At 35.5% G+C, this 21,724-nt stretch overlaps 3 protein-coding genes across 10 annotated transcripts in view; 1 reads left to right on the top strand and 2 right to left on the bottom strand.

The window, feature by feature from the left end:
* Positions 1–180: 180 nt before the first annotated feature.
* MED23 (mediator complex subunit 23) lies at positions 181–16,573 on the bottom strand. Of its 2 annotated transcripts, none has more exons than XM_022086938.2 (22): positions 16,335–16,573; positions 15,887–16,131; positions 14,901–15,033; positions 14,000–14,182; positions 13,369–13,656; positions 12,279–12,479; positions 11,617–11,703; positions 11,251–11,453; positions 10,336–10,748; positions 9,688–9,862; positions 9,172–9,341; positions 8,686–8,849; positions 8,453–8,607; positions 7,164–7,344; positions 6,786–6,928; positions 5,808–5,949; positions 5,627–5,726; positions 5,293–5,529; positions 4,557–4,719; positions 3,390–3,674; positions 2,660–2,866; positions 181–2,039 (listed from the first exon to the last, which is right to left on the bottom strand). In XM_022086938.2, exons 1-22 carry the CDS (start codon positions 16,377–16,379, stop codon positions 1,901–1,903), a joined length of 4,059 nt encoding a protein of 1,352 aa, XP_021942630.1. In that variant the 5' UTR covers positions 16,380–16,573; the 3' UTR covers positions 181–1,900. The 2 variants fall into 2 exon arrangements, with proteins under 2 accessions (XP_021942630.1, XP_021942631.1); XM_022086939.2 differs by having other exon boundaries at positions 4,557–4,716.
* Positions 16,574–17,071: 498 nt separating this feature from the next.
* Positions 17,072–19,411, top strand: LOC147873264 (uncharacterized). The gene is made up of 2 exons (XM_087351935.1): positions 17,072–18,030; positions 18,161–19,411. The coding sequence occupies exons 1-2, from the start codon at positions 17,411–17,413 to the stop codon at positions 18,345–18,347; spliced, it is 807 nt and encodes a 268-aa protein (XP_087208061.1). The 5' UTR covers positions 17,072–17,410; the 3' UTR covers positions 18,348–19,411.
* LOC110841414 (putative 3',5'-cyclic phosphodiesterase pde-5) overlaps positions 18,675–21,724 on the bottom strand; it is a 37,088-nt gene continuing 34,038 nt past the window's right edge. For all 7 annotated transcript variants that reach the window (XM_087351802.1, XM_087351801.1, XM_022086940.2 and 4 more), the window contains one exon: positions 18,675–20,392. In XM_087351802.1, coding sequence (XP_087207928.1) covers positions 20,048–20,392 — 345 coding nt within the window. In that variant the 3' untranslated portion in view covers positions 18,675–20,047. The remainder of the gene's footprint in view (positions 20,393–21,724) is intronic.

Genomic DNA, 21,724 nt, shown 5'->3' with positions numbered 1-21,724 from the left:
TCCTTGAACATAATATACAGAAAGAATCACAAACATCTGCATAGTTGTACCACCTCCGTTGTTTTCATCCAGTGACATTTCACAGCTATCAGAGTATGAGTATGTCAGTGGTTCATTATTTACCATTTCATGTTTTCATTTCAGCCCATTCTTAATAATAATTCAATTCTATACACAAAGTTTACAAATAAATGTATATTACATAAATCATGTATACATTCACTTACATTTTATTATAAAACAACCACAAAATAGTAATTTGTATATGAATATGAAAACCTTCAACACAATAAGGTAGAAACATGAACAGGGCTTGAAAAATTGATTAGCCATGCTTGTTAAATTAAAAATGTATCTGCTGCCTTAAGACCTATTATTCTTGTTGTACCAGTACTTATTACTGATTTTATCATCTCAAGAAATGGAAAATGGAAAGAATTTTGTTGGGGCATAGAACAAAAATATGACAAAAGCTTTAATCAATAATTTATCTGAAGATTTCTGTCTTCTGGGTTGTTGCTCTGTGTAGTCTGGTCGATGTTTACCAACGTTTCAGAGGTCATACTGCCTCAGTCATCAGGGCGATGAATATGACGATACGGTGTGTGGGGCTAGGTTTATAGGTGCCGGAATGTGAATGGTGCAGCCTGCCCCGAGCCAATGGGAGCAGGCGTGGGAGTGGACCAATAGGACATCGCTTCAACATGGAACCGCATACAGCTCAGGGACACTTCTATCCTCTCCTCAAAAACCGGCTACATGGATCGGATAATCAGGGAAGCCATCGGGATCGAATTACATCCGATAACTTCAACAGGGAAGATGGACTTCACCTGAGCCAGTCCTGGAAGCCTCTTATTCACACTCTTCGAGGACTCCGAGAGTGAGCAAGAGTGCGCCGCCAGAACCAACGAGACCACTAACATGGCCCTTTTCAAGGCCCCGATCACATTCAACGGAACTCCCTTTACTTTCTCTCCCTCTCTCACACTTGCCCACGCGCTCCTATTGGTCCACTCCCACGCCTGCTCCCATTGGCTCGGGGCAGGCTACACCATTCACATTCCAGCACCTATAAACCTAGCCCCACACACCCTATTGTCATTCATCGCACTGATGACGGAGGCAGTATGACCTCTGAAACGTTGGTTAACATCGACCAGACTACACAGCGCAAGAACCCAGAAGACAGAAATCTTCATACTCATCGCCCTGATGACGGAGGCAGTATGACCTCTGAAACGTTGGTAAACATCGACCAGACTACACAGTGCAACAACCCAGAAGACAGAAATCTTCATACTCATCGCCCTGATGACGGAGGCAGTATGACCTCTGAAACGTTGGTAAACATCGACCAGACTACACAGCGCAACAACCCAGAAGACAGAAATCTTCATACTCATCGCCCTGATGACGGAGGCAGTATGACCTCTGAAACGTTGGTAAACATCGACCAGACTACACAGTGCAACAACCCAGAAGACAGAAATCTTCATACTCATCGCCCTGATGACGGAGGCAGTATGACCTCTGAAACGTTGGTAAACATCGACCAGACTACACAGTGCAACAACCCAGAAGACAGAAATCTTCATACTCACTGCTGTGAAAACGTCATTTATTACAATAATTTATCTGTATGTATACACTTAAACTTAGAGAAGATTGATATGGAAAAGGTACTGCCAACATATTTACATAATTTATTAAAAATTAAAACAACTGGAAATAAAAATGAGTTGGCTCACATAAGTGAAGGACCATATTTTTAAAGCCCTGTATCATATTGTGCACCAGCAATAATTTAACAACACTGATAAGGGTAACACTGAGTGACTGACAGAGTTACACAAAGGAAGCAGTTCATTCTTGTAAGCACCAATGCTGTTCTCTGACCTCATGCAGCATTGATTTCTTCAATGTTCAGATGTGCTATAAACCTCAGACGCATTTGGAGGGCTGGCCGAAGTCTGCGTATTATGCATTCCACCTCATTCTTCATCAAGTCTCCCACAAACATGTACTTTATGTGATAACTGAGTGGAAGTTAAGGAACAAGCAAAATGGTACCACAGTCCTCAGGAGTACATATGTGGTTAGTCTGAAATTTTTTCAGATGCCTAAGTCTTAGGTGAAGGAAGAAAGGTTAGAAACATGAGATGAAAAGTCTGAACAGCAAACTATGATGTAGTAAGACATACTGAATCAGAAAAAATACTTTTGTCACTTCCACAGTTATAACACAAACAGAAATGAATAAATTCAGACGAGTCAAAAATATCAAACTGCTAAAAAATATTAAATAAATCCTTAGCAATTAGATCAAAATAAAAGTTGTTTGTTCCCGAAGCAAGAATATAAAATACAAATTATGTTATTAATTTAAGGAGCCACCAAACACATTTGTATCTTAAGAACAAGGACCCCACTTCAACAAACCTTCAGAATGCAGATTTGTTCCTGTTGGTAAGAGTGATGATACATGGCATTGCCTCATATTCTGAATGTCTAAGCATTTAATTAAAAATTATGGTGTTTAAATTTCTGCAGCACCCTTGGAAGGTGTCAACAGCACCTCAGAGTGCCATGGCACCCCTGTTGGGAGCAACTGCCTAAAGACAGATTAAGCTCAAAATTTATAAGCCTAAAAGGATACAGCAGGTCACAGATGGGGTCCATGTACTGCATGTGTGTCACATTCTTATCCACTTGCTCCAAGAGTTCATACAGCTCCACTGTCAGATCTGTCACACACCGTGGCCGATCTGTATTAAAGCGCTGCAGGAATGGGCCCACCAGGTGGCAGAGGAACAGAAACTGCTCTTCAGTCTTCACCACAGGATGAACCTTCTCCCTCACAAATCTGACAATACAGTTCAGGAAGCAGTATAAGTAAACACATATTTGGTTTCATCGTGGCACATTTAGAGTTCCAAAGGATTAAGATACAAAAAAAGGATCACTTGCTGGCACTTTACATTTCATTCATAACACAGTCGTGTGACAGTTTAACCTAAATAAAAAATCAATTTATTTAACATAATCAAGCACTGGACTTCATACAGAATATCTTAATAAAATCAGATGGACAGAAAAACAGATGGATGTACAAATGTGGCTCAATACAAAGGATTTTAGGAAGTGCTTTTTAAAACATTAATTTTAATAAAAAAAATTTGTAGAACAATGGCTGCAAGTTTTGAGTCTGCTCAAATTCATATATATTCCAGTCCTTTTCCTTCTAGAAATTAAATATTATTCCAAAAATGAATACATCACAGCCAAGGAATCATCAATCAGAATACAGGACACAAAACTGACTAAATTCAAATAAATTTCAATAAGTTGTTAACAGTGCTTAGCACTCTATTACTAATGGTACTTACTGAGGAACAGTAGTGATTTGACCAACACCTGCATGGTGCCACATGGAATGTGCTAGGGCTAGCATATATGAGAACTTGTTCTCAAGAAGAGAATCGTGTGTGGCAGCAAAATTGAATAACTGAAATGGAGTGTTACGATACTTCCACTGGGTCAGCTGTGGACACGTTATTACCTCCACCAGGCGATCATGTAGCACTGACCAATATGAATCGGGTAAGGCTGCCATTATAAGACCTACTGAATTGATCCACATATGAATTTGGTTCGAAGGTATCACAGTATATCTGCAACAATCAATATTCAGGCTCTTACCACAAACTGGTGCAACATATACTGTACATAGTGCAAAGTAGTACTTTCTATAAAACAAAGGATTTCATTCAACAACATACCATTCAAACAGGACTGTCGCGATTCTTCGAATAATCAGTGAAGTTGCACATCTTTAAGCTACTACTTTTTTTTTGTAAAATATAGTCCAAAATATTATAAATATAACTTAATATTACTGTGCTCATGATATATAAGTATATACAGCTCTAATTATTACTTTTTATGATTATGAATGTCAAAACTTAAAATCTGCCTTTACATTAACAAGTTTTCCCATATATTTCTGTATCCGAGAACTAATTGGGAAACATCTTGAATTAATTTTTTAAAACTTTAGTTTTGAAATAATATGTTCATTATTCACAAGTGCCATTTTTATTGGTGAATTATATTATACATATATTGTATATATATATATGTTTTGATGCTATAATGAAATATGGAATAATTTTGGGGGGAAATTCATCAAACATCAAAAAGATATTCACTTTACAAAAGAAAATTGCCAGATTAATGGCTGTAGTCAAACCTAAAATTTCATGTAGAAGTCTATTTAAGAGATTAGAGATCTTAGCTCTTCCTTGTGAATACATAATCACATTAATGAACTTTATTGTAAATAACCAAGAACTTTTTCAAACTAATTCTGCTGTACACATTGTCATCACAAGGAATAAAAATCAGCTTCATAGACAAGTTTCCAACCTCTCGTGTTTTCAGAAGAGTGCATATCAAAATTTTCAACAGTCTACCATCAAGTCTCGCAAGTCCTGTAAATAAAAAGTCACAATTTAATGTAGCATTAAAAAGAAACACCTCCTTTTCAGACTCACCCTTTGGCAACAACATCTAGCAGATTGGTGCCCACAAGGGCTGGAGTGACTGGCACAGCCATCAGCTCTACACACGTGACATACAATGCATGGGCTGCTGGGTTGGGAAACTCATTAAACCTCCAGTCTGTGGCTGGGAAGTGTGGCTTTCCTGACACAGCTACAGAGAATGCGTCAAGGAACCTAAATTAACGCTGAAATCTCCTCAAAGGCATGTAACTGCCCAAGGACAATTCTTTGAGGGTAATGTAGTATAGTGTAATCTTAAATTTACATCATCAGTTAATGACACAATAAATTAATTAATGAAACTTTCTAAATTAACTTTGTATCTGTCTATTCTTGTCTACTTTTTAACAAACCCCACTCCCTGATGGTATATCTCATTTCCATAATACTTCATCTGATTTAAACGAACACTGCAGGACATTCCACATTAGCAAATCAAACATGATTTTAATTGCATTAATTTCTTTCTAATCATCCAAAATGGCTGAAGTTGGGTGAGCAGTTCTTAATTTCTTAGAGGAAGGAATTTTATCTTCATCACTATAAAGAGACTGGCTCTGGCCTCTCATTCCATTGGTAATATATCTTTGGATTCCATTAACAGAACATTTCTTGACCAGATGAATAACCGTTAGGTGCTTTAAGGACATCCTGCACCCTTGAATTAACAAGTTCTTAGTACACCTGAAATTGGTTTGTATTAATTAATGACTGCAAGAAAGGATACTTTCAACTATTCGCCGAACAAGTCTGACATAATAGTCAAGTTCAGGTACCCAGGTTGTCTCATCCGTTTGCCGCTGCATATAAGTCTGGTAAGGTTCTGAAAGACTCCATCCTGGTGCTCTGATGTCACGTAAAGAACCCAAAACTGCTGCTACCAGACGGCGTTTCAGTGGTGGACGATCCCGTAACTTCCGTTCATAATAGTGGAGTGTATTATAAAGATATGTCACAGGACGATCTGGAATATATTTTAAATACCAAAAGCTGAAGACTTTTTGAATGGAAATCAACATGGTAACCCATGATTTATAATAAGGCTTGATCTATTACATTACCATGGAACTTATATAAACATCCAAGATGTTCAAGTAACGTCTCCAAGGACTTGGTGACCGGAGGAAGTTCAAGGTATCGATGAATTACAATATCAAATACCTGAAAATTCAAGAAAATTAAATATATTTACTGTTCTGTATGGTATGGATCTATCAACCTTCCAGAAGATTCAGAACTTACAGGTAAGAATCTGAGGCATACATTTCCAAAGTATACTGGCAAGGAATGGTATGGTGATGAAGGACCTCCAGTCTGTTCCAGGATTCCCTCTGGAGCAAACTTCTCTGGATACTTGCGATGAAAAGCAAGATGCTTTTCATGCCTGCAAGTGAGTGAAATTAAAGTATAACAACTGTTATTACGAATCTCAGTCTGAGCCATTGGAGCGGAAGAAAATATAATGGAATTAATGAAATTGATGGACAGTTAGCAAACATAGTACACCAAATAAAATAAATCTAAAGACAATAAGTAATAGCAGTATCATACACTGGAGGAACCTAAAGTGCAAGGAACTGAAAAGGTCAATATTACATGTATGGCTCACTATTGGGTTTATCCAACTGTAAGACAAGATTCTTTATACTGTTATTGTAATTAAAAAACAGGGAGACATGTGTTTAGACATGAAGAAAAATATATTAAATATCTAATATGAGTGAGTAATTTCTGAGGGAGCCTACTATCAGAAGTTAAATTTTCATTACAGTTACCAACATAACCACAGCTTATACAGTTCTATATTTTTTTCAATTCTCAGTGATTCCAATTCTGAAATACATTTCACACTGTCACAACATCCACAACAGGTGATTTTGTATTTCTACCACCTATCCTTCTAAACAATAAAACAGAACGGTGCTGTAGGAAGAACATGGAAATATTATTCTTGATATCACAGACTAGATACTTGGAAACCATATGGAAGCACATATTCTGTATTTTCATAAACTGCATGTGAAACTAATATGGAATAAGCAGCTACCAGTTATGCCGAACAGACTAATAATTGCTCGACTGAGAAACAATAGAAACCTGCCGTGAGTAATCCATGTAATAAAACAACAAAAACTAATAACAGAAAATGAAGCTGCAAGACTGAATTGCATTAATTGCAATATGTAAATAAGAAGGATATTAACCCAAACTGTTTCATACCAATTGGACTGTTTCCAGTGTTCTGGAGAATTTTCTTTAACAAACTCTTGCACACGGTTGCGCAACTCGGCTGCCTTGAGTAGTAACAACTGGATAATGAAGAAACACACTTGAGCTTCACTGCCTTCTTGGGTTCGCAAGGCCTAGAGTAACAAATATATCACTCACAATTTCATATGAAGATGTTATTTGAACAAACAGTTAAAACGTGCTAATAAATATATTTCAAAGCACCAAGTAATTAACTTCTCAGTAAGAAAACATTTCAGAGATGGTAGGTCCAAAAAATTCAAAATTTTGTAGAAAAAGTCTTAGAAACAAAAGTTATTATTTATAGTGAATGATTTGGTTATTATACTGGCTATTTATGGTACTCACCAAACAGAGAACCAATCTGTCAATTGTTACTATGTTGTATTTCCATATCATGTCATTGATGGCATCCACACACTTGTTCACATGTTGTCCTCCTCCAGAATTAGCAAATTCAAACACCAAGTAATCACAGAACTTGCGCAGATGTGCTGACAGGGCTCTAGCACCAATCCGTTCTAGTATCCTGCAAATAAGGTTTAAATGATCCTCTTCCAAACATTAACAACTACTGCATCATAAACAGTATACATGTGAACATCATGTGATGCAGGCTGACTAATTTTGCATGGTATTACAATATTCTCTGTGGCCTAAACACTAGCTATTCCTTTCAGTATTTGATTAGAGCAGTGTTTTCAAAATTGTTTCTATCATCAAACCTTTTGAAAACATACATAAACAATAAGAACCGAGCAAAAGACCACAAAAACCAGGGGTATAATAAGAATGGCTGCACACAGCATTGAACTTCAAAGAAAATTAATAATGCTGAATTCTGCACCAATAATATAATAATGGTAAATTGAAAATGGCATGTCACTTTGATATACTCTAATGTCTTACAAGACTAAAATTATCAGACAAGCAGAAGATATTCTATTAAATAATATTCTGTGTACAATATGCTTTATATTACAAATTCCTTAACTTCAGGGCCTTTAACACAGCCTGTGCAAAGGGAAGAAGTGACAGATCATGTGTTTCTGGTACCTTTCCCAGTACTTATAGATGACAAATTATTCTGCGAAACCAGAAACATATTTTGGATTTATAATTTATATACAAAGTTGTTTTTTTATGTGATGATAATAATAAGATCCACGAATCCCCTACATGATCTGTAAATCAACATGCTGAAGTATTAACACATTCATATCAGTAATTAGATTATGTGAGAAAGAATGATACATCTGTGACTAGTTAAATGATGGCAGAAAAAATCTACACCAACTCCACAAAGTAGAGTGCTTCTTACAGAACAGTCAAGACGTAATTAAATCTTTTCTCATCATCAAGGACTGACATCATGAGCGACACAAGTCAGTGAATATGATACATTCATGTAAACGTTTTAGAGTCCTATTGGACTTTTATTTTGAAGTGACACAGCTGACTGTCCAAGAAAATAATTAAGATTTTAAATGAGTCACGATATCAAGCTTACAGGACTGAACAGCAAAGTATGAAGCAAAAGTAGCTTTAGGAACTCTTACACATCACGGAATTAGTTGAAAATGTGAATTAAAACATACTGTTCTGTGTTTTGTAGGGTATTTCTATATTCTACTCACTTGTAGGCAATGGGACTAATTCTGTCAGTCTCCAGAATCATCTTCCATAGCAGACACAAGAACAATGGTGGTGTTCCTTGTACAGAAAAATGAGCAATGATGTCATTCTCATTGTTCATGGATGCCCAGTTCCGGTATTCCTCTTCAACTGCTTTCTAAAGAAGAAAAGAGAAATCTATTGTCTCCATGAATATATGGTCTTTGCAAAAAACATAAATTAATGGATGACATACTTTCAACTGCTGCTTATTCTCTATAGCTACGTTGTTCTGCTGGAAGAACTCATTCAGCACTGGAGGAAAACACTGGAGAGTGTGGTTGGCCCAGCTATGAGGTGTGTTCTGCATTATTGTGTTCAGCAATTCTTTACACCATGTTCCTGACAATGTCTCAGAACCTGAACACAATAAGTAATATGATTAACAAATACACAATGACTAAATCTTAAATCAGTGTTTTGCTACACTACATGCTGAAGTTTTATAGGAAACAGAAAGGCAAATTCTGATTTTGAAATTTGCAAACTTTAAACTTTTTTATCCTCAGAAGAAGCTACTGAACATAAAGGCCCTAGATGTGAAAGTAACAGCATTTTCACAACATATAAGTAACACATATTGTGCTATTATGGGGGAGGGGGAAGGAGAGGTTTGTTTTGATATCATTTATCTACTATCCTTATAATTTTAAGTCACAGGACTTCACATTTTGCTCCTTACCTGTTCCAGTAACGTGCATGGAACGAGCCAATGTGAGAACAAGAGCTCGGTTCAGTTCTTCTGACTCTGCAGACACCAAAGTTTTTGGCTCACTGAGGAACCGTGACAATTGTGGCTGAACTTCAGCACTCCCCAACCCTGTTATAAGACGCAAAGCTGTGCTCTCAACACTGGAAAAGAAACAGGTTAAGAACAGTATACTCATGCTGCACTTATTTCAGTAATATTCACAAACACCCTTGCAAGCATGCAACATCATTTATATCACATATGCGGATGGAGAAGCCCGCTTCCAGACAAGGAACACAGCTATGAATATGTTGAATAACCAGTGAGAAACAGACAATAAGGAGTAATTAACCTGTGGGATGCATTAAAACTTTCAGAAATGTGTTGATGAAACAATATAATACTTTCTACAACATAACAGCTATATATTCTTAACCTTGGCATTAGATGCACTAAGTGTGCGGTCAGCCACATGCTCAAGCTACATGATCATGTATGTTTTCTTACCAGAGATGTAACTGCGTCTGATTTGTTTGAGGGACAGCTGCAAGACTGTGAAGATGTGATAAAAGCTGAACTCGATAGTGAGGCTGAATGTGATGCATCCGATAGCTAAACATTTCAAGCAAGGTGTACAATATACCCCATGCATGAGACTTGAACACTGTAGGCAACAGCTGGCCTAAAAACAAAAATTACAATTCATTAGAAAATTACTAAGGAAGTAAAAGTAGGATGGAGAGAATTTATATAATGAAGAGTTTTATAATTTGTACTCTTTATCAGCTACTGTTAAATTGACCAAGTCTACAAGAATAGCATGAGTAGGATACATGTATTTAAGAATTTACAGAAGTGAAAACATTCAGCTGCTTCATTATGCATGGTCATTTTAATTCATGCGAAAACAATTAAAAATCCACAGTAAATTATATTTAAGAGTTACAAAATAAGTAAGAAATGCACTCAATGGAGTACAGCCCATCTTGAGAAGCTGATCAAAAAAGAATTCCTCACCTTTTATGAAATCTGAAAATTCATTACAGTGTTTACAAGACCCTATCCTGAACCAGTTACTGTTTATGTAATAATAACCTAAATAATTTACCACAAGTAATAAAATGTTTTTATTAGTGTTTTGTTGCTGCAACTTACTGATAAATCCTTTAATGCCCAAGGATTCTATTTCTGTGTATACAAGCAACCTGCTGTATGTCTCAACAAGTGCTGGTGCCAGGGCCATGTTGGACTTTGACTGTGCTAACTTGATCACATGTGTTACAATACTGTGGATCAGACTCATCTTGGAGTGCACTGTCAAAGAATCCAAAATGGACATTGACAGGGGTGTTGTAGGACCACTGGCCAGTGCTGCATTATTAGCTAATGGTGGCAGTGGAGGCTGTTGAGGACCCTTCTGTGTTCCCAGTATTGTATCCACAAGTGCAGCCATTGGGCGAGTGAAGTATTCCTGATTAGTGGAATATGCATTGCAGAGTAAGGCTATCCGATAATCAGAGCCCATACATAAACCTGTATTGTTTGGCATAACAAGGTGCTGAAGAAACCTACAACATAAATATTTCAACATTCTTTAATCATTATAGAGCAAAAGACATTTTAATCCTCACTTTAAACCCTATATTAAATATTATTTAGTGGCCCTCAAGTGTAGGAGTGTGGCCTGCACCTAACAACATTGCTATAATAAAGTTATAGATCTGTACATAAGGTATTTGGACAAAAGTAATAGGACATGATTAAGGATTGAAGAATACTATATATTGGGGAGCTTCATAACATCATAAATAAACTGAAAATATAATTCCAGAATTTACCCAGTCCATTTAACAAGGTTCATTCCCCCCAGAAAATAGACGTTCTTGTAAAGCAGCAACTAATCAATTTATTTGGTATTCAAAGCATAACTTTCTGCACTTTATAAAATAATGAGGCAATTCAAAATGGCTTGGATTTTAATCACTCAAACTGCAAACTTCACTACCAAAATAAAGTTAAGAGTTACTCCAGGTCATTTAATTAAGGTACATACATGATACAGACACTTACTCATGATGCACTTTCAGTGTATGTGGTATAGGACGATGAATGTTGAGGTGTTCTGTCTGAGCCTTTTTCAGTAAATGGATCCATATGCAGGTCATGGCCATTTGGTGTGTACACAGAGCTTTATTAAAATCTGGCACTGCCAGTGGTTCCTTCTCTGGGTACAACAAGTCATACAACTTTAGCACTGGTAAGAAATTGTTCAACTGTAAACAGATTCATAACAAACATTGTCAAATACTATGTCAGCTATTATGGACTGTCAGTATGGACATGACACATATCTGTTTCTCAGTCTGATTTATATCTTATGCTATGCACAACTGGTTGCTGATAGAATCCTACCATGGAAGGATTAAACAGACTTACTGGATTTCTCTGAATGCTGCCAGAAATGAACTGCAGTAGCACCCACATCAAGTGGTCCCTGCCTCTTCGTAAATCACGACCAGCCAGCTGTAAACGATGGAGACAATAAAGTAGGTGAATTGTCAATATACAACTAATAAATGATCCCCAACACTCCTCTATAATCCAGTTTCTTTTCATTCAAATGCATGTATTAGTTTAGGAATTAAAATTTCCTTTTAAAACTATCTTTTAAAAAAGTTGCTAAGATCAACAGTTGGTATGAACTGGGTAGCTAGTCCAAAATGTTTGTAAATGGAAATGTATGGAATTTTAAACATACTGAAACAGATATAAATTCAGGACAGGATAAATAAGAAAATCACATAAAATTATCATAGATATTGGCCACTTGAAGACCAAGACAGATGTGAGAATTATACTAAAACAAATCTTCAGGGAGAAGATGATTATATGAAGTGGTTTGAGCTGGCACAAAGAAGGTTGTTATGGCACTGAAAATTCAGGTTCTAATACAAAGTTACTTCAGAGGTAAAACATAATTTTTTACATTTTATTACTTGGTTCATAAGATACCAAAATCTAATACAACTTAAACAAATGCAGTAATACTGCCTTAAAATTTCTGTGCTTGTTATTGAGATACTGCACAGTAACTTTACCTTGTCATGGAGAGCCATTACAATGTTTGGGAAGGTTGCAAATTGGAAGAGCACGAAATAGATGAGCTGGCTGGACAGATGTAACCAGAGCCAGTGGCTGTTTGAAATATCATCCGTATCTGCCTCAGTCTCTGAACGTTCCATGGCCAGAATTACCAACTCCACTAGCTGTTCCTCCAGTGCAACACACCGTTGCTTATGCTACATTCACAGCCAATATACACTTTAATACAATCACCATTTAGTCACTGATTTGTTGTCTAGCACACACATTTCAATGTTTAAACCATCATCAATGTTTTCATTACATACTATTTTGCAAGTCAGCTTCTACAATCAGGGTAGAGATAATTCCAATTGCTTATTTTTATAATTTCACATCTTCTTTTACATTTACTCTGTAGACACCATTTATTTCTCTAATCTGGGATGTTGTAATTACATGTTCTATTCTGCCAAAGACCAACCCCTCTATCAACGTACTTCCAACCCTGAATATTGATAATAATGAAGAAATGGAGTGTAAAGTTAGCAACATATGCATGAAATAACACAAATAACACGTTAGGAAATTTTATAGCTACATTTCAATAATACGTTTTTGAAGCAACTAAGACCAAATGATATCTATAACAATTCACAATAGTAACCAAGTACAACCATTACTCAGACAATTTCATAGAAAAGAAAGGATGTGCTCACAATCAACACAAGACTTACACTGCTGCCTTGAAAACAAGTGACAGTGACTGAAATTTATATTGTACTTAGGGTGCTTAAGTGTTAATATGGACATTGGTTTTTGCTCTCAGTGCCTGGAAAGGAATATCACTTCAGCCTAAATTATTGAGGTAATGCAAATTACATTTCACATTCTGTAGATATTACAGGACATGCTACAAAATTTGAATATTTCATGAAAACTGTATTAGTTACCGTCATTTTAGTTCAGGTACGCATCCTTATAAATTTAAAACTCCATCCCCTATGCCTCAGACTAATTAAATTGATTTAAATCCTACAGTATTGAGGTATTATCTTTGTGGGAAAGTTTATTTCAACATAAACAAATATGTTTATTACCACTAACCTGTTTCTGTAACCCCAACATAGAACACACCATGTCCCTTGAATACGGTTGCTCCAGAACATATCTCAGAAGTCCAGTCTGCGGTTCCAACAGCTCACGATCATATGGTAAATTTCCTTTTAGGGAGAACTTGAGAGTTGAGGGATCTAACTTCCATGGATTGATAAGATGATCAGCATAGCCTGAGTGTTCCACCACTGGTAACATGCGAGAGTGCCCAATGATTGACACCATTTGAGCTGTTGCCCGAAAACTTTCCACAAAACCGGACAACAGTTGAGCCAATTTCTACATAATGATACAAAATACATGTAAAAACCAAAAACATTATACAGCTCTCACCTTATTAAGCTTAATTTTAAGATAATGAAAAACAAATTTTTATACAGCATATCTCAGACCTTAAAGTGTCCAACAACGTTAAGACTCTTACCACAAAATTGTAATATACATACAAGATAATTTCATACTAAAAGACACATTTTTCACTAATTTCAAGACTGACAAATGTAACATGCATTGTATTTGCAAAGCAATAACCGCACAAAAGTGAAACTATTTGTGGATGGTTGGTGATAAGAATGACTTTGGATACAATAATTAATATGACCAACTACTATATGAAACATACCCAGTGTGGCCAGTTCTTATTGTCAGGATATGCTTTCTGAATTTCAGTAACTATAAAATAACCAGGTAACAGACAAGCATTCCTGTCAAAAATATATTCTATAACATTCTCCAACGCTTTCAGCTGTGGAAGTACCGAAGCATTTAACCTTGCTGGAATGGTTTGAGCTTTTTCTCGACAACCCTGTGGAGAACAAACAATCAGATTAACAGTTAATAGTGTGAGCTACTGACAGCATTTATAAATAAACCACAAATGAATTAAACAGATAATACAACCAAATACAAATTAATGCTTTGTTTGAGCTGTTATTTATTGCTAACTGTAGCCATTCAGTATTTCTATGTGACCTTACACTGATGAATAAATGCTCTTTTCCTTCCCTCAAGTGATTTGAATGAAATTATTTGTCTGTATATTTATAAAATGTTTGTTCCATTATCAACAGAGACTGTGAAAAGTCTCATTTATAACATCAGTAAAAGCTATACTTTCAAATTTTTTCCCAATTCCATATCTTAATTGAATTTCTCACAGAAAACCAAAGGCTATGAGGTTATTCTACTTACAATAAACAGATATGCTAATAAGTGGCTTTGTTTTCCAGAGTTTATTAGTGTTTTGGTACAAATATGATTTTTAACAAATCAATAAAAATTTAACTGGCCAATGTTTCCAGAATAGTTACTACACCAGTGTCTCTAGTCATCTAGTAGGAATAATGGTGAGACCTTGCATATAACATGATAATCTGACAGATAGGCCTAATTTATGTATCTATACTTGGTTTTACCCTGCAGTTTTTTAGGAGAAAATTTTTGAAAGTAGGAGAAAAACCAATCAAATGGTAATCTCACTCACCATAAGCTATAACAAATATTTCATCTTCTTCAAACATTACCTTCATTATTTCACGAACTCCTTTGTAATCAACACCACCAATAATTCTTCTGATGAGACGGAAACATTCAACCCAGAAATCTTCTTGCTGATATTGCAGTTTTTCACATGACAATATGCATTCACACACCATTCTGTAATACAAGTAATGTATAAAATATAAAAGTGCAACTGTACAGACTGTAGGTCAAATTCAAGGTCAGGAGCATACATGGTAAATCTAAGTCACTCAGTAACTAACTGTTCCTTCATCAACTTTTCTTTGAGCAATGTGGACGTCAATCATTTCCTTAACAAAGTGTACAACAAGTGTGGTGACCAGATTGTAACAGTGTACATATTATATCTAATGTGGAGTATATGCTACTATCCAGTTCAATAAAGCAAGAAGTAAATAAAGGGGCTGAATAAGGTAAAAAAATATAAAAAATAAAAACCTTCATACTTTGACAAGGGCCACAACTATAAAATTTTTGGTAAATTCAAAATGGGGGAAACTAAATAAAATTAATTTATGTTAGGATTTGCTTTTGAGAAAGTTAAAAATTCACCATTACTATAACCACTATTCCCACTACAAGGTATAAGAGGGACACTGATGAATCCCCAGTAGCTTTTCCTATTCATATACAATCCTCACATTTTTGTAATGTGCCTAGTTTAATGAATGAGATTTAAGGTTTTCACAGCAGTGAAAATGTGAATTGGTGTCTTCTGGGTTAAGATGCTGTGTAATCTGAGTAACATTTCAAAGGAACAGTCACCTGTACCTTCAGGGTAGAAGACAGTGACTCTTATATCACTGCTGTATGACATGCCAGCACTCATAGCCTGTCTAAGTGTCTGAATGGCAGAAATTCTGCTGCCAGACTTGTCACAACAAACAACTTGTGCTACGACTGATTATTGGATTAAACAGTTCAAAATTAAGAATGATATTTTTATGACAAGCAGCAAAAACATTTTCAGGAACACTGATAGACATACCTTGCTGGCAAAATGTTGTTGGCTACCAAGTTTTCCAGCAGAGACAAAAGTAACTGCAAGCGACTGTGATTAGTCATTTCTGCAGCCTTCAACAGGTAAGCCTTGACGCCAGTCTCCTGTTGGTCTGAGTTCAGACCACTCAGCACAGACTGTAGTTCTTGCTGGAAGTTCTGCACCTTCTCAGTTTCCTGTTCAGGGCGATGCACTAAGAAGCAGCTGAATGCTTCTTCAATAGGCTCCACTTTCTAAACGATTCATAAAGACAACAGTCTGTATCACCTTTCGGAAAAGGACAACATATAACATTCCAAGAACAAGCATTCTAAAATGGATTGTGATGTCCTTAATTTCTAAAGCTTCAACAATCTTACATAACGAGTACTGACTCCGATAAAGCAATTCATGTACATTCATACAATTGTTAAACAGTTTTATAAATTCTACTTACCAATATTTCGCTTACAATATTATTAATCTGAATTTCAGTTCCCATTTTCGCTTCTTGATATCAACGAAACAGAATGTTTTAAGGTTATGTCACTGTGCGTCATGGAAACAATAAAAATTTATTAGAAAATCTTGTTTCATACACATTTTCTCGAGGCAATGATCTTAGTAAAAATTAGTGCGTTACCAATAAGTAACATTCTTTTTCCTATTACTTCAAACTAAAAGTCAACGCTATGTTGGAATTATCTTTGACAGCCACGGTAGTGTGCGAACTACGATACGAAATATGTGGTCAGTAACAGATTACCAACATAAGTCATGGCGGGGTGCTGGCAGAAGAGTTTTTCAGTCGGTGAGAGGATTAGCTGCCATTCAACTTTTACAAATTCACCTTCTACTCTAACCAGCCACACTGGCTAAATTGCTGCAGAGGACCTTATTACCTTACTGAAATATGCAATTGTAAACTAAATTTTTAACTTCGGATAAGTTGAAAGAAGCACACCATTGTATAAATTTCTTTCAGTACTCCTGTGCCAAATTTTTAAAATACTAAAAGTAAATAATTTTCTTTCATTAGATCCCATAAAAACTAATAAAGCACTGTTAAGGCCAAGTTATTGGACTATGATGGCCAATCTAACAATTTTCATAACACTAATTCAAGTAAGACATAACTTGACTACCAAAATTTGGAAATACCCAATTCCACTGAAGTAAGATCCTGTGACTTATTTCCAGAGGCACTCACCATGAATTTGAACATACAGGCACGTGACATAAAAAGCAACCCAGAATCACTCGTGGAAACATCTTAAATTGAAATTATCACCATTGTTGAAATCTGGACAAACAAGTAGGCATATGTTGTTTGTACATCTTAAAATGTCCACAGATCTGCAATAGCTGGAAATAGGACCAGTGTTGCATTACAATTTTTTTTACATAAATTACCTCCTACCATCATTCCTTGATATATGGCAGACCAGTTATAAAACATTGTATAGCATTGAACCAAGTGGTTCAGCAGCCTCCAAAAAGAAAAAGCGGTACCTTGCAGACAGCTTGTCATTCATGCATTCCTTTGTGGGATATCATAGAAAACCAGAAGGAAATGTTTTGGTGGATAACAAAGATGAAGAAATATCACTATCCGCCTCTCTTGAAGATGAGATGACTGAGGAGTCGATCGATGAAACAACGGAAGGTACTTCCAGCTCTACTATACCTACGCCACAAACAAATGATCCCCATGGAAAAGCAGACACTAGGAGTGATTCTAAATATCCAGAAACTTCTAAAAAGAGGAAGATGATGTCTGCTTCTGACATGGTTGCAGGCCGCATGATAAAATTTTTGAAAAAAAGAAGTCAGCAGCCAACACCATCAGCTGATCCAAATTTGAAATTTTTTGAAAGTCTGATGCCATATATTGAAAAATTGTCATCCAAGAGGATAAGGATATTTAAATTTAAAGTTTTGGGTTTTCTTAATGACCTATTAGAGGACCAGGAGCATGAAGACTTGGCAAATTTCTCTGCTCCATCCCCATATGCCTCTACACCGTCCCCATATGCCTCTACACAATACGGATATACCACTACACCAACTCCGCCAGTGGCGCAAAGTTTCCAAACTGAAACTGAAAGAGATGGTTACGCAGACATCAATACTGTTAATGTACTTACCTTAGGGTAACAACCAATCGTTGTTCTGCTGTGATGCTTCTTCTGTAATTGGTGTCTTTTCTTCTTATTTTGTCACTGATCAGATTAACATTAAAATCAAACTCTCTAGGGATAATCTTGTAAAATTCTGAAATTTCTTTTCATCACATCGCAATTCCTGGAGAAAATTCTGCAGTGTTTTTTCCTTTTCTCTCTTCTCATTAATTGGATGCAACCAAAGACGCTTTCTTTTTTCACCCATGTATAATTTCTCCCAACAATACCACAATAGCACAGCAACATCCTCATCATCTTCAGCCATGACGACAACTGAGGTACAATGAGCAGAAATGCTTTTGCTTTGATTAGAAGCAAGATGTAGCAAATTGCTTTCAGTGGAAGCAAGAACGCTTCTGCATAGAGCACAAGCACTTTTGCCAAAAGCAGCTTTGCTACATTGGTCTGCGCCCGGCCTAAGAGGGAAAAACTGGTACAGCAGTTTGGTAACCAATTATTACTGGTGAAATATGTTACTGTAAGTGTTTTTATATAAAATAATTTTTAAGTTAGAAACTTTTATTTGATTAGCACATGCTTATATGTCTGACTTTATTGTGAGCTTTGTCTTTCAGTAACCAAGCTTTATAATTATTTTTAAGGAATAGACTAGAAATGTTTCTGAATTTTATTATGAAGACTTGAAATACATAATTAGTCAACATGAAATACTGTATAAACATGGTTAATGCCATGCTTGTGTTGTAGAAAACATTCTTTGTGAATAATAGAAAGCAAGTGGCTAATGACAAAATGCTGAGTTGTATACACTGATCACATTTGAGGTAGAATGTTATTCATTATATAGAAGTATGTAATCATCATATTTTGATTCAAATGTCTCTACTTAAAAGTCCTGAGAACTGATATATAATTCATATATAGTTATTAAATAAGGAATCTGCATTTAATATTCTTCAGTGTTAATATTTTCCCCATTTAATGATCTGGTGTCTGAATCCAGTTATATCGAAATTAAAATTATTTCATTTGGACTTTAAAGTTTTAGCTGTTCAAATCAATGTTTTCCAGAAAAGAAATACTTGGAGATTCAAATGTCTTTGTACATTACATAATACAGGATAAAATATACACAAAAATATACATCATGAATGATGGCAAATTTTATATTCTATTTTAATTATAACTTGACTATGCATTACATATGGAATGGAAGTGTGATAGTTGCTTAAAAATCACTTAAAGATTGTAATAACAACGTTTTACTTTAATTACATTAGTATGTAACCATCAAGTATAATATTCATAAAATTTGTATTTATATGGTTATGTAAGAAATATTCATGAATAAATCTTAAGCATCTAATAAAGATTGATTAACTATTTCTGATATGCTGGTTTCCATATAACATACCACAAATTATGTTGGTTTCAAATGCATTGGTCAATATTTCCCTTTTAATTAAGGACTCATTTAAAACAACTCCACACAAAGATTTCTTGAAAACAGAAACTGCACTATTTAATCAGTGTTGACAACAAATCCTCTTCTTGGTTGTTTGCTGCTGCAAAGTTCATGCTAATACTGTCCTGTGCAAGTACACAGCATCCTCTTACTTTTATTAATGTCAGAATTTTCCACAGGGCAGACTTTTTGAAATCAACAGCAAGATAATTAGCAAAGTGTAATTTAAATTTAATGGATGTACATGTCAGATAGGACAAAGTGTGGCAATGAGCCAGGCATAAACTACATAATGAGAAGCACCATAACTTTTACTCCTCACCAGATATTAGTAGGATGATTCAGTTAAGGAGGGTGGGATGGACATGACATGTAATACGCACGCAGATGATAAATGCATACAAAAATTTAGTTCACAAACTTGAAGGGACAGGGCCACTTGGAGGATGTATGTGGGAGGATAATACTGAAATTAATTTTAAAGAAACAGAACATCAGGTCATGGAATTATTCTGAATAACTCAGAGGAATATTTTTACCTGCCAAGTAACTTTCAGCTTCTCAAGGACTTTGATCCATAGAATGAGTTAGTTCACTGTGTTGATGGCTTGGTTCCTGTATGCAGTTCTTTTCTGAAGTACCTTGTCCTTCCTTTTCACCTTCCAGTAAGCTTCCTGAAGATATTTTGTCTTCCATATCAGTTTTCTCAGATGTCTCTAACACGTTGTCCAGAAAAGACAATGCATCCACTCCAGTTTTCTCCTCTTTCTGTTTTTTTATTTCTTCATCAATTTGCCTCCATCGTTCTAGGTTGGCCTGGCACTGGTCGAGCAATGGCTTTGTCTCGGGAATCAACTTGCATAGCAGAGTGTAGCATGGAAGGCAAATACCAGTGAGGAAACCAACCTGGTGAAGACAAACTGAATTAATAACTCTGTAAACCTTGATAAAAAAAATAGACAGTCTGTCTCAAATTTTTACCAGTCTATTAAAATGTGATAAATTGTTTTCATATTCCAGATTCCAATCCTAAACCCAGTTATGTAACTGTAAATTGTTGCTGAGCAATGGTTCATTAAGACTTTGTCAACTTGGATAATTCAGAAATACCGATTAAATTCAGAAGTTTTCTTGCAGTTTGGGTGATCAGCTTAACTGTTTGGAGCTGAGGCTCATCTAAATAATATTTACATGAAAAACTCATAACCTATTACTACTACATGAAAAGGAAATCAGAAAGGAATTCTGATCTGCAAAAAATCTGTATACATATCAGTCCTTGCTTTGCACATATTTTAGGTTTGTGTTTTGATTTTCACTGACTGGGATTTAGTACTGGCATCTAAAAACTGCTTTAAAACATCTAATAACAGGAAATATTTTCTTTAAAATTGTTTCTTACTAATACCTAGTGACTAGGACTAAGGTGATAGTTTGCAGCAATGTGTACAATTCACATTCAGGATTTATCCAGATAGAGTCTCATTTTCCATGACCTCCTTCAGTTCTGTCAGGTAAATATAAAAATAATGAATGGTACCTTGAGGTTAACCAAAATACTTCCTTAACACATTCCTCCCAGTTTATAATCATTCTATCACTTCTCATTCAGTGTTACATAACTGGTTGATAAAAACTTAGTTAATGATGAATTTTTGTTGTTTTATACACTGACATTCAGTGGCGTTCAGTGTATGTTGATGCTAATCAAATTGATGTTTGTATTCAGTTGCATAGAAAATGGGTGTTGGGACAGAACATAACAATTAATAAATCTGAAATGGAATTGTTACATTACAATGTAATAGCTTTACACTGGAACACAAAAAGGTTTTTTTTAAAATGTAATTTAATTAATTAAATTTCAAAACAGGATATGAGGTTCTCATGTTGGCTGTCTTCTGGGCTGTAGTGCCTTTTGAGGCAACAAGGACCTCTGAATCATTCATAAACTTCTACCAGAATATGCAGAAGACAACCATCTTCAAACCATAATTTCCATCTTACTTGTAACACTGTAAGCAACAAATTCATTTAAATGTCTGCTATCATCTGAGTTTCATTCTTCTTTGCCAGATATTTAAAAATGGTAACTGGTACCATATGTTCTAATTTAAAACTCTGAAAATTCCAAAGAAGTATGCTATTTATATATATTATATATTAAATATAAATTATTTATTTTACAATGTTATATAATAAACCTATACACTATTTTCCATCAGCACACACATGTAT

This window comes from Zootermopsis nevadensis, unplaced genomic scaffold, assembly GCF_977971745.1.
Source record: "Zootermopsis nevadensis isolate Lab colony 2312 unplaced genomic scaffold, Znev_1.0 Znev_ptg000020l, whole genome shotgun sequence".
NCBI classification, from domain to species: Eukaryota; Metazoa; Arthropoda; class Insecta; order Blattodea; family Termopsidae; genus Zootermopsis; species Zootermopsis nevadensis.
This window is presented reverse-complemented; position numbering and strand designations above follow the sequence as displayed.